The 11668-nt window shown below is 62.7% G+C and overlaps 4 protein-coding genes across 4 annotated transcripts in view; all 4 read left to right on the top strand.

Annotated features, from left to right (window-relative positions):
- Positions 1-2428: 2428 nt before the first annotated feature.
- Positions 2429-8132, top strand: AMSG_04250 (GARNL1 protein). The gene is made up of 2 exons (XM_013903577.1): positions 2429-5264; positions 5366-8132. Exons 1-2 carry the CDS (start codon positions 2548-2550, stop codon positions 7953-7955), a joined length of 5307 nt encoding a protein of 1768 aa, XP_013759031.1. The 5' UTR covers positions 2429-2547; the 3' UTR covers positions 7956-8132.
- Positions 8133-8153: 21 nt separating this feature from the next.
- AMSG_04249 (TSSC1 protein) lies at positions 8154-9643 on the top strand. Its single transcript, XM_013903576.1, has 2 exons — positions 8154-8264; positions 8480-9643. The coding sequence occupies exons 1-2, from the start codon at positions 8220-8222 to the stop codon at positions 9611-9613; spliced, it is 1179 nt and encodes a 392-aa protein (XP_013759030.1). The 5' UTR covers positions 8154-8219; the 3' UTR covers positions 9614-9643.
- A 132-nt stretch (positions 9644-9775) lies between these two features.
- On the top strand, positions 9776-11286 carry AMSG_04248 (dolichyl-diphosphooligosaccharide-protein glycotransferase). Its single transcript, XM_013903575.1, has 2 exons — positions 9776-9936; positions 10084-11286. Exons 1-2 carry the CDS (start codon positions 9780-9782, stop codon positions 11244-11246), a joined length of 1320 nt encoding a protein of 439 aa, XP_013759029.1. The 5' UTR covers positions 9776-9779; the 3' UTR covers positions 11247-11286.
- A 122-nt stretch (positions 11287-11408) lies between these two features.
- AMSG_04247 (RHO protein GDP dissociation inhibitor containing protein) overlaps positions 11409-11668 on the top strand; it is a 1360-nt gene continuing 1100 nt past the window's right edge. The window contains exon 1 of the mRNA XM_013903574.1: positions 11409-11575. Coding sequence (XP_013759028.1) covers positions 11439-11575 — 137 coding nt within the window. The 5' untranslated portion in view covers positions 11409-11438. The remainder of the gene's footprint in view (positions 11576-11668) is intronic.

Here is an 11668-nt window from a genome sequence, read left to right as displayed (position 1 = left end):
CGGGGGGGGGGGGAGGTAGAGGAGGGGTGTGGTGACAAGCAGTGGGGCAAGGCCAGCTCAACTCGAAAGACGATCCAATTCGATTGTCGGTGTCTGTCTGTGTGTGTGTGTGGTCTGGACCGCCACCAACCAAACCACCCGCCGTCACACTCGTGCTCAAAGGGTACACTGGTGCACTGGCACACTCACTCACACACTCACACTCACTCACCGTGACCACAGCACACAGGCTGACCACAGCACCCAACTCCCCACACAACCACACAACCACACAACCCCACACACACCACTCCATGTCAGCCAACTACTGGTGGCACACCATGCCGGTCGCGAAGAGCAAGCACATTCGACAGCAGGCTATCCAGACCATCTTTAGGGCACTGCACGACTTTGCAGGGGCCAAGAACAAGTTGTTGAGCTTGAAGAAGCAGCCGTGTCTGACCAGGGAGCAGCTGGAGAAGAAGGCCAAGGACGACGCCATGGTTAAGGAGAAGGCACTCCTGAGAGATTCGTCATCGCCAGAGCAATACACCCGTAACGTCCGCCAGTACTACTCAAAGGTCACCGAAGGCGCCTTGAACATCAAGCTGACCATCATTTCCGCTACCTCGAGTACTCTGACGCCCGAACAGTCCGCCCGCCTTGGCCCCTACATCAGCAGTATCAAAACCGCCCACAACGCCTACCGCAGCTCTGGCTTGGACAGCACTGCAAAAGCTCATGCCAAGGCTTCGCTGAAAACCGCCGTCGATACCTACTTTCATGCCTACCACAACGTGTTCGGCGGATCGACCTCCAGCGGTGCCCACGTCGACTCGAACCGCCGCATCAACTCGGAGCGCCGTCTCGCCCGCAGCATCGAGCGGAGCAAGTCTCGTACAAGTGCCTCGATCTCGGCCAATCCGCCGGCCGCCCCTGCCCAGCTGACGGCCGCCGCTTCATCAGCATCATCACCTGCACCAGTGCAGGCGTCGTCCGCCGCCACTACGGCAGCCAGCTCCGGTGGTTCTGCGGGCAAGAACCCTTCTCCTCCCACGGCTGGCAAGCCGCCCAAAACTGCCGAGTCAACCCGCGACGCTGCAGTCACGACATCGTCGCCATCAGTCCTTCCTACCGTCGCTCTGGCTCATCTCCTCAATAACCCCTCGCACCTTCCGGCCATCAGCTCGGCTAGCGTCACCCTCTGCGACTCGCTCCGCTCACTTGAGGCTGGCTTTCTCACCTCATCTAGTGATGTGCCAGTCGACTCGAGTCTGGCCTCAGCCCTCTCCTCGCCGACTTCACCACCGCTGCAGCGCATGTCCCCGCACAACCGACCCAACGCGCCCGCCGCGGAACGCTCGGACGACCCCGCCTCGAGCCGCCCAAAGGCTTTGTGGTGGTCATCGTCTCATCTTCCTAGTACTGCGCTGGCTCGTCCCCCGCCTGCCCATCGTGTTGGCTCCAAACGCGAACGTGTCTCTGCTCTCGACAACGCCTTTCTTACCCGCCCTGCCAAACGCCAGGCCTACAACTCGGGCGCGCATGTCTCGTACGCCGACCTTGCCCGCGACGTCGAAGCCGCCCGGCCATCGGCCACAGACTCGATGCTGTCACCAGCTTTTCGTCTTGGTTTGCTCAAGGCTCACACTATCTCCTCCCAGCCGACGATCACCCTTCCCCCGAGACTCCGCGCCCGTCGGCCATCCATGCCATGGGTGGCGCTGCCGCTGCGTTTTCAGCACCCGCAGCCCCGACTTCTTCGACTCCAGCCCACTCACTCAGACTCGCACCTCCTAGTCACACCGCCCCGGCTCCACCCCTGCCGGCGGTCGCCACCTCTCGTGCCGACCTAGCCCTGGCCAATCCGTCGCTCAAGACCGAGATCGACACCCTCGAGTCTGCGCTTGGCGTCCGCCTCGTTCCCGCCCATAGCACCGGCCGTGCCGCCGCCTTTGTTGCTCTCTGGGTCCGGGCTGAGATCACCAACATCCACCTTCCGCCTCTCCTCATCCGAGTTCCCATCACATACCCGACTGGCTCGGTTGACTACGAGTTTGACCACAAGTTCGGCAAGGTACCACTCCTCATGGCCATCCGCGATGCCTTTGAACGTCGCGCATCGCGCATCAACATCACCTATCAACTCTGTCTCCAACGTTGTCTCACTGTGGCTCGAATCTGTCCGTGTCGTGGTTGGCGTGATGGCGTGATGTAGCGTGAGTCTTACATTACAATCACCAGAACTAGCCTCGAGCCCGTCGCGGTGACACTTGATCGCCCAAACTCGACCTCCTCCCCACTCCAACCACCTCACGCACAAGGGAAATGAGCGCCACCCAAGCCATAAAAAGGCTCAGGAGCGTACTGGCGCCAACCAGTCCACCACTGCTCGACCCGAGCCCGGTGGCTATTGTCGTCCGCGAGGCGGTGCGGCTCTTGGTGTCACCGACTGCCTCGCTCTCGCGAGACGACGCCGTGGCCGCCCTTGATCTCCTCGCCCAGGCCGCGACGCGGTTCCGCCTGCCTGCGCCACTGCCTACGGCGCTGTGGGAGCTGGCATCCGGCATGCTGAGTGCTGGCGTCTCGGCGGTGGTCCCTGCCGCAGCTGCGCTTGCTGCTGCGACTCTGGCAAACCAGACTGCCCGGTCACACATCCTCGCCCCACGTGTCCTTGCCTTTGTCTCTGACTCGGCCGGCGTCGACCCAAAGGGCAGCCCGCGCGGCTCGTCGGAAGCCCGGACTTCCGCCCTTGATCTTCTCGTGGCGCTCACCGCAGACGGTCGCCATCTCTGCGGCCTCGACTACACACTTCCGCCGCTGTTGTTGAGCTGGCTCGAACTCGCTCGCGACTCGCTCGGCGAGAGTACCGCCGACGAGGCGTGGGTCGTCCGCCTCATCGCCTTTGTCGCCCGGCTAGTCAAGTACAACAACATTGTGTTTCGCGCCGAGGCCGAAGTCTCGCCGCTGGTCAAGTCTGTCTGCGCCATCGCCAACGTCACCGACTCTGCCGAGGTGGTTGGTGGGTGCCTTGATGCGCTTGATGTGCTTGTGCGCTACGGGACTGTGCCCATGACCTGCATGCCTGACTACACCGCAGCGCTCTGCCGCATCGTCAACATCAACGTCTTTGCCACTCACTCATGGGAAGTTATGCAGAGCATGCTCAAGTCGTATCTTGGCCAGACTGCCATGTATGCCCTGCAGTCGCTTGTTGGCGACGTCGAGCCAGGCTTCCCCGACGCCGACATCGGGCTCATCCGTGGCGCGCTATTCTTCATCTCTATGGCATCATGGGGCAAGCAGCGGGTCCTCACCGCCCACGTCTCGTACGTTGTCATCCTTCCTGCTATTGCCCACGCCATGTCTGTCCTATGCGAGCCGAACCACAACATTATCGCATATGAGATCGCACTCTCGATGCACCGGCTCATCAAAAAGTACGGTCATCAGCTGCGGATTGAGTGGCCGTTCATCCTCGACATCCTTGGCGGTCTCGATCCGTTCCTGGATTACACCGGAAAGACCTCGCTCCGCGATACCGTCGTCCAGTGCCTCCACATGCTCCATCGCCTGCTCGAAGCGAGCAAGTTTCACGGTGAGACTAACAAGCTCATCACTGTTCTCGAGAGCTACGCCGCGCTTCAGCCGGCCGTCGATGTCCTTGCTGTCATGCGGCTGCGGATGGCCTCGCACCACTTTCAGCCGGGCAGCCCGACGTGGCTAGACGACCTTGGGGCGTTCACTTCGCTCTTTGTCCACGACCTCCGTGTTGCTGTTCGCTCCAAGCTTCTAGACATACTTATTGAGGTTTACTCGGCCACCTTCACTGCGCATGATCTTGTCGAGCTCCTCAACACGGTCATCGTGCCTGCGCTTGGTGTCCTCCTCGTCGATGCCGACACAGGAATCGGAACTGCGGCACTCAACTTTGCTGTGACTCAGGCTGCGTCGCCAACCATTCCGCTGGCGTGCACCCAGGCGCTCATCTCGCTGATGGCGAGCGTGGCCGCGGCTGGCGTAGTTCCCGAGGCTGTTTCGGGCCTGGTTACTGTCCTTGGTGACCATGTGACCAATGGCGAGACAAAGTCGGGACTCATGGTCGTGGACGTCATGCTCGGCATGCTCTCACCCAGTCATGCAGCACCAGCGCTGGCGCCACTTCGGCTCGAAATCCTCACCTGCCTCCTCTCGCTGTCGTCGAACGCCGCCTACGAGCTGATGTGGCTCAACACTCGGTGCCCGCAGTTCACCGTCTCCGCCACCCGTTCACGCGACACCGGCGCCGTCCTCTTCCCTATGTCCGCGGTGTACGATGTACTTCTTGATCTAGTGGCGAGCGAGACCGACCAGGCTTTGTTTTCTACTGCGCTCTCGGGTCTAATCAACTGGCTCGAGAACAAGTTTGTCTGCGTCTCTGTCGACGTCGCCAAGCTCGCCGTCTTTCTCTCCGACGCGCTTGTCCGCGGGAGTCTCGTCTCATCTGTTGTGCTCCACGGCCCACCGTCGGCCGTTGCCAGCCGAACCAAGAGTCTGTTGCGAACCGCGTTGCAGGCCCTCATCCTTCTCATGGGATACAAGGACCGTCTTGCCGAGCCTGTGGCATCGGGCCTTGTCGCCACAGTAGTTCACCTGCTCACTGGCGAGCCGGCGACGCGGAACCCGGCGCTTCGGGCATTCACAATTGCTGCTGCTGAGTTTCCGGTCGAGGTCGCTGTTCATCTCCGGCGCGTTATCTATCTCCTCTTCCGCTCGCACTCGAACGATGCTTCGGCGTTCTCCGAGACACTGGTACTTGACCTGTTTTGGTCGCTCACCCACTACCGGCTGCTCATCAAGGCAATGCGGCACAAGGACGTGGTCCGAGTCCTCACCATTCTCGCTCACATTGGTGACACCTCGCCGCTCAAGTACTGCATGGCCTTTGCACACCGGACCATTGCCGCCTGGTTCCATGTTCTCAACGTCACTGACCGCGTTCGCTACCTCCCGTTCTTTATGCACAAGTTTGGGCGGGCGATTGCGGCTGCAGCGGGCGATGGGCCGGCGAGCATGTTCCGCCGCTCGCCACAGAGCGCAAGGGCAGCTGGTTCCGCGCTGGTGCCGATTCCGCGCTCGCCGCCACCACGGTCGTACGACTCGGACTCTCCGGACTCGTCGATCCCGCCGCGGCTGGTCCACCCGCGGCGGCTCTCTGGCTCGCGTTCGGCAACCTCGCCACCTGTTTTGTCGCCGGCATCATCGGCAGTTGCGGCTGCTGCCGCCGCCAACATCGCGACAGCATCGTCGGGAGAAGAGTCGCCGCGTAGCGGTGAGTTTGGTTCGACGGCAGCGCCAGGCGCCTCCGGCAACGGCCGGACGGGCTCACGAAAGGGTAACTTTGGAGCCGCCGAAAGTCGCGCAAGTCGGGCTCTGGGCGCTCCGGAAGCAGAAACTCGCGCGGCGCATCGGATACCGGCGGCTCGTCGGGCGATGGCACCAAGTCGTCGGGGCGCGCGTCTCCGGCGCCGACCCGAATGAGCAGCTCGATCCGAGCGTCGCCCACGCCGGATTTGGGCGACCTGGCGCTGGTGGACGCAGCCATGGAGAGTCGTGCTGCCCTGCTTGTGATGGACATGCTGCTGCGGGCAACACACGGCTCTCTGGAGCCGTTTCCGGGCTCGTCCGTGGCACTCTCGCGGAATCGGTCGAGTGGTCCACCGTCGGCCTTCCGCGCATGGCTGGGTGACGACACGACGACCACTTCGTGGTTGCACGGGACAGCGATCTTGACTGTCACCGTTGGTGCCACCAGATGGTCCCACATCATGCTCCGCCGGCCAACCGGGACTTTTGCCTGGCTTCTCAAGCTTGAGTCTGAAGTTCTTGACACGCTCGGGATGGACGCGCCGCCGCCGCCGCCGCGGTCGACGTCGAGCGGTGGTCTTTTGGGTGGTGAGCTCCCCGGCTCGTCGAGCTCGCTTGTCCCGTCGCTCTCTGCGCCAGACATGGGAGTTCTCGCTGAGAGCAGCATCCGGGCGAGTCGGGTCATGCCAGGCTCGGTTACACCTCCGATGGCGGCGTCGCCGAGCGACGGGTCGTTTGTGACCAAGGCCATTGTGTTGCAGCTGATGGACGAGCTCCGCGCTGACGTGCCCGACTACAAAGATGGTGTAGGTGCACACGCCAACGGGCGGGAAGTCGAGACGCGGTCGAGGGAGCTGGCGTACGAGCACGACTATCCGACCATGCCTGGCGCCGAACAGATGGGCAAGAGCGAGATCAGCAGTCTTCCCGTGGTTGGCCGGGTGAAGCAGCGGCCGCCGCCGCCGCGGCGCAACAAGCCAGCGTCGCAGTCCGAAGAATCGATTTACTCGCGGATGATGCCACTGCCAGCGTACGGTGGCGACGATGACAAGGGCGAGGCTGGCGAGCTCAAGCCGTCGCCAGCGTTCATGGGCGAGAGTCACAGCTTGGGCGTGGGGTCGGTGACGACAGCGCGCTCGCCGGTCGCTATCTCGTCGTCGGTCTCGTCGAACCAGTCGTGGCATGGCGGCGGCTCGGCGTCGTCGCTCCTCTCGTTAGACGAGCAGATGAAGTTACACGCGTCACGGGCCGGTGGCGCCAGCGCCATTCGGAAAACGCCGGTGCAGTCGCCGTCGTCAACTAGCACACCGCATCCGCCGTCGATGAAGAGCGCTGTTGGTGCTGAACCGAGAGTCGCCGACGCCGACCACGATATCGACGACGAAGATGACGACGACGAAGATGACGACGATGACGATGATGCCGTCATAGACAAGATCATGATGCAAGCCGGAGCAGGCGGAGTTGCAGCGTTTATGGCTGCGGATGACACGTCGCTGGCAGACGTGGTGACCGAAGATGGCATGTCGCTGTTGAGCCGGTCGTATTCTCTCCCGGACATTGTGCAGTCGGGGACCGGAGTGATGGGACCGTGGGAGGATTTGCGGCACCCTGAGCTTGGACTGGGGTCATCGTCGGGATGGGGGACGCCTGAGCACGGTTCGGCGCCACACTCGCCCCGTGCGGGCTCGTCGCGGTCGCGGTCGAACTCGCGGGCGACGCCCGGGCGGCATGCATCGAGCGGGCTCGAGGGGGAGGCTGTATGGCCCGAGGCTGAGCTTGGCGGTGGCGGCTCATTTCCGCACTTTCTGTTCAGCCAGCTCCGCGAGGGCCTGCCAGGCATGGATGCGCCGTCGATGATCCGGCTCCCAGACTCTGAGGCCATGCAGCGTGCGCTGGGCTTGCTCGACCTTGTGCCAACGGTCAACACGCACAAGATCGGCCTGCTGTACGTGGCGCCTGGGCAGTTCCGCGAGGCGGACATTCTGGGCAACACCACGGGATCAACACGGTACATGCGGTTCCTGCAGTCGCTGGGCTCTTTCATGTCGCTCCGCGGCGCGATAGCCTACACCGGCGGGTTGGATCGGTCCGACGAGTCCATTGATGGCGAGACCGCGCTGTACTGGAAGGACGAGCTCTCTTTTGTGGTCTTCCACACCACAACGCTCATGCCCAACATGGGCGGCGCGTACTCACAGTTTCAGAACAAGAAACGGCACATCGGCAACGACTACGTCACCATTGTCTTCAACGAGTCGGAGCACCCGTTCACGGCGTCGACCATTCCTGGGCAGTTCAACTTTGTGCACATTGTCATCTCGCCGCTTGAGTCTGAGTACCTTGTCTTGGTTAAGGTCAAGCCTGGGATGGAGCACCTGGCGCGCGACACAGGAACGCATCTCATCCTCACCGAGCCTGTGTTGGCTATGCTTGTGCGGCAGATTGCTATCCGCGCCGACCTCTTTGCGCAGATCTTCCACCACGGCACGCGGTTTGTCTCCAACTGGGAAGAGCGGCTGAAGCAGATCTGTCTCTTGTGCGAGCGCGCTGCCTCGGCGTCGCCACCGTCATCTGCCCGGGGTCCAACCTCGCCGTACTCGTCGACCGATTGGGCCTCGCGAGGATGACTTGTCGCTTCCCGCACGCGTGATCCACGGGCGGGTACGTCGGCATCGATATCTTCATCATGACCAACAACGAGAGTAGCGTCAGCGGATGGATGCTATGCAGGCTAGATGCTGTCGAGTGGTATCCGAGACTTTATGAAGAACCATCAGCCGCAGCCACTCGCCATAGTCGCGAGGTACTTCTACCTCCACGGTAGAGCACTGGCAGGAGCAGGCGCGGAAGCCCGAGCTGGAGCACTCCTCTGTGTGGGGCGCAAGGTAGGGATGGAGGCTGGTGATGAGAGCGTCATCCATGGAATCAACAACACCGTATGTGCATAGGTATAGCGGGTGTGGGGGGTGGGGGTAGGGGTGGGGGTGGCGGTGGTGGTGGTGTGTGTGTGTGGTGGGGTGGGGGGGTGGTGGTGGTGGTGGTGGGGGATAGGGACAGGGACAGAAGCAGTGACAAGGGCACTCCCTCCCCCTTCTCTCCATGTGCTACAGACCCACTCTCACCTACGTTTACCTCCTTGCTTGCCATCCAGACCCGGTGCCTGACTCCGCTCGGTGGCGACGAAGGGGCTGAGGCCCATGTGTGGGCGGTGGGCACCTGCTCGCCGGCAACTGCGGCAAATGCGGTCCATCTCGTCCACTACGTGCCAGAGAACGGGACTACAGGGGTAGAGACGGCTTATACCGTGCCGGATGGCGCAGAGGTCTGGCGCCTCGCCTCGCATCCGGGTCATGCCCACTTGCTGGCAGCTGTGGTGCGTGATGCCGGCGAGCCTGGTGCGACGGGACGCGGCCTTGTGTACTCCATGTCGGATCTTCCGGCCTTTGGAGCCGGTGATGGTGATGGTGATGCTGCGCTGCAGCTGCCCTCGCCCACCTCGCCCTCGGCGCTTCCGCAGCTCGAGCAGACCGGGAGCCTTCCGGGTGGGCCTGGGACAGAGCTCGGTCCCGTTGTCGACGTCCTGATCTCTGCCCTCGATGTGACCGACTCGTCTGCGGCGGTGGTGTGTCGGCGCGGCGTAGCGCTGGCGACTCTTGATCGCGACGGGCTTGCGGCGGCGGTGGCACGCTATGTGCTGCCGTCTGATGGCAACGGTGCGACGTGTGGTGCGCGGTCACCGCACGCTAGCGACGAGGTCGCAGTGGCGATTGGCTCGCGGATTGTGGGCTACGACGTGCGGGCGCAAAGCGAGGCGTTTGTGCTTGAGGGTGCAGCGGCGCAGGGCGGGGCGGGCATCTTTTCGCTCGACTTTAACCCGAACAAGTTGTACTGCCTGGCAAGCGGGCACTCGGACGGGAGTGTGGCGTTCTGGGATGTGCGCAAGGGCGGCGAGCCCGTGGTTCGAATGCATGAGCACGCACACTGGGTGTGGGGCCTTGCGTACAACCACTCGTACGATCAGTTTGTGCTCTCGGGCTCAAGCGACACCCTCGTCAAGCTGTATTCGGTCTGGTCAGCGTCGTCGGCGTGGGAAGCGTCCGAGGCTGGGCGCGCCGGGCACCCCGTCGATCACGTGGCAAAGACCTACGAAGAGCACGATGACTCGGTGTATGGCCTGGCCTGGTCGCGCGGTGATGCCTGGACCTTTGCCTCTGTCTCTGGCGACGGGCGGGTGGCCATCCACGCCGTCCCACAGGAGGCCAAGATGCAGGCGTTGATGACCTGAATGTGGCACAATGAACAAGTAGCACGAGGAGAATGAAGGGAGGAGGTGATGATAATGGGCCTTGTGGCTGCTGGCCATGGCCCATCGCTACCGTAGTACTCCTCACCCGCGAGGCTGATCACCCCAAGTCAGCTCGTGCTCGGGTGTGCCGACACCCGACTCGGTTATGACTCTCCTGCGACTGGCAGTGGTACTGACGGCCCTGGCTCTGGCCTGCGCTGCGACGCAGCCGTCGTCGCCGTATCTGGGCAAGCGCGCCCTTGTTCTTCTCGACTCGATGGAGCAAAAGCAGTCGTTCTCAATCTACTTTGCTGCCCTTGAGAGTACGTGTCGCTCTGCCCCTCTTCCCCCTTCCCCTCCCCTGCCCCCTGCCTGAGGCCTCTCTGTGACCACTTTTTTGGCCATCGCTCCCCCTCGCTCCCCTTCCGGGCATACCCGCACAGCACACTCATGAGACCGACGAGGGACAGACAAGGGCTACGAGCTGACGTTTGCTCGGGCGGACGATGCGGCGGTCAAGCTTGTGGAGTTTGGCGAGTACCTGTTCGACCAGCTGGTCCTGTTTGCGCCGGCAACCGAGCGGCTTGCGGCCGGGGTGGACGCGACGGCGGTGATGGAGTTTGTGCGGGCAGGACGGTCGGTCGTCCTTGCTGGCGCGTCCAACATGGCCGAGCCCATGCGCGAGCTGGCGGCCGAGTGCGGCCTGGTCTTTGACGAGCAGGACTCGTATGTGCTCGACCACGTCAACTTTGACGCCTCGGACGCCGATGGCCCGCACACACTCATTGCTGCCGATGGCTTTGGCCTCGCCGCCGAGGCTGTTCTTGGCACTACCGAGCTCAATCCGGTTCTCTTCCGCGGCATCGGACATGCAGTGCTCGGCGCTGGCGACGACGAGGGCCTCGTGCTCGAGGTGCTCTCTGGCTCGGCCTTTGCCTACTCGCACGTCCCGTCGCAGACTGTGGAGACCCCACTGACCGTCGGCGCCACGACTGCGCTTGTCACTGCGCTTCAAGCGCGCAACAACGCGCGGATGGTGGTCTCGGGCTCGATCGAGCTCTTTTCCGACGCCTTTATCTCGGCGACCGTGACCAAGGCCTCGGGCGCTCCGTCGGGCGTGGCCTCGGGCAACCTCGAGTTTGCACTCCGGCTCACGGCTTGGGCGTTCCAGGAGCGCGGCATGCTCCGGCTCTCCAACACCCACCACTACAAGACCGGCGACGCCGACAAGGTCCAGGGCTCGGTTTACCGTGTCAAGGACGACATCGAGTTCCACACCACCATCGAGGAGTGGACCGGCACAGCCTGGCAGCCGTACACCGCGTCCGATGTCCAGATCGAGTTCCAGATGCTTGACCCGTACGTCCGCCTTACCATGACCCACGACTCGGCCGGCCACTACGTTGGCGCCTTCAAGGTCCCGGACGTCTACGGTGTTTTCCAGTTCAAGCTCACCTACCGCCGCCACGGCTATTCGTCGCTGCTCTATGCCGAGCAGGTGGTCGTCCGTCCCTTCCGCCACAACGAGTTTGAGCGGTTCATTACCCAGGCCTGGCCCTACTACACCTCGGCCTTTTCCATGATGGGCTGCTTCTTCCTCTTCTCCTTTGTCTTTTTGCACAACCGAGACTAGAGAGCACTCCCCGATGCCGCATAAATGCAAGCATGATCCAGCGTCGAGCCTTGCCCTCGCCCTACCCCCTCACCGTGCGGTACTGGTGCAGCATTCCTCGAGAAGCAAGCCCATGACTCGTCGCCTGCCAAGCATGACCCACCAGCTTGCGAACCATTCAACATTTGACTATCAACCACCGCGTAGCAAAACATGGCCGACCCTGAGCAGGACCCCGTTGTAGGCGACGACGTTGCCGAGGACGACGACGGCACCGGGTACAAGGTTGGCGAGAAGAAGGATCTCGACGAGCTCATGAACCTCGACCAGGATGATGATGCCCTGCAGCGGTATGTGTGTGTGTGTGTGTGTGTGGTGGGGTAGGGGGGGGCTTGGGTGTGCGTGGAGGGGGAGGGGGGTGGGGGTAGGTAGGCAGGTCGATG

The sequence above is a fragment of the Thecamonas trahens genome, assembly GCF_000142905.1.
Source record: "Thecamonas trahens ATCC 50062 unplaced genomic scaffold supercont1.17, whole genome shotgun sequence".
Classification (NCBI taxonomy): Eukaryota; order Apusomonadida; family Apusomonadidae; genus Thecamonas; species Thecamonas trahens.
This window is presented reverse-complemented; position numbering and strand designations above follow the sequence as displayed.

What these genes read in the sequence shown, in the direction of transcription:
- AMSG_04250 (XM_013903577.1), top strand. Translation starts at nt 2,548, where the DNA reads ATGCTGAGTGCTGGCGTCTCGGCGGTGGTCCCTGCCGCAGCTGCGCTT. An exon ending in GCCAACATCGCGACAGCATC is followed by an intron (nt 5,265 to 5,365) that starts GTCGGGAGAAGA and finishes GTAACTTTGGAG; the next exon opens with CCGCCGAAAGTCGCGCAAGT.
- AMSG_04249 (XM_013903576.1), top strand. Translation starts at nt 8,220, where the DNA reads ATGGAGGCTGGTGATGAGAGCGTCATCCATGGAATCAACAACACC. An exon ending in TCCATGGAATCAACAACACC is followed by an intron (nt 8,265 to 8,479) that starts GTATGTGCATAG and finishes CTTGCCATCCAG; the next exon opens with ACCCGGTGCCTGACTCCGCT.
- AMSG_04248 (XM_013903575.1), top strand. Translation starts at nt 9,780, where the DNA reads ATGACTCTCCTGCGACTGGCAGTGGTACTGACGGCCCTGGCTCTGGCC. An exon ending in CTACTTTGCTGCCCTTGAGA is followed by an intron (nt 9,937 to 10,083) that starts GTACGTGTCGCT and finishes GACGAGGGACAG; the next exon opens with ACAAGGGCTACGAGCTGACG.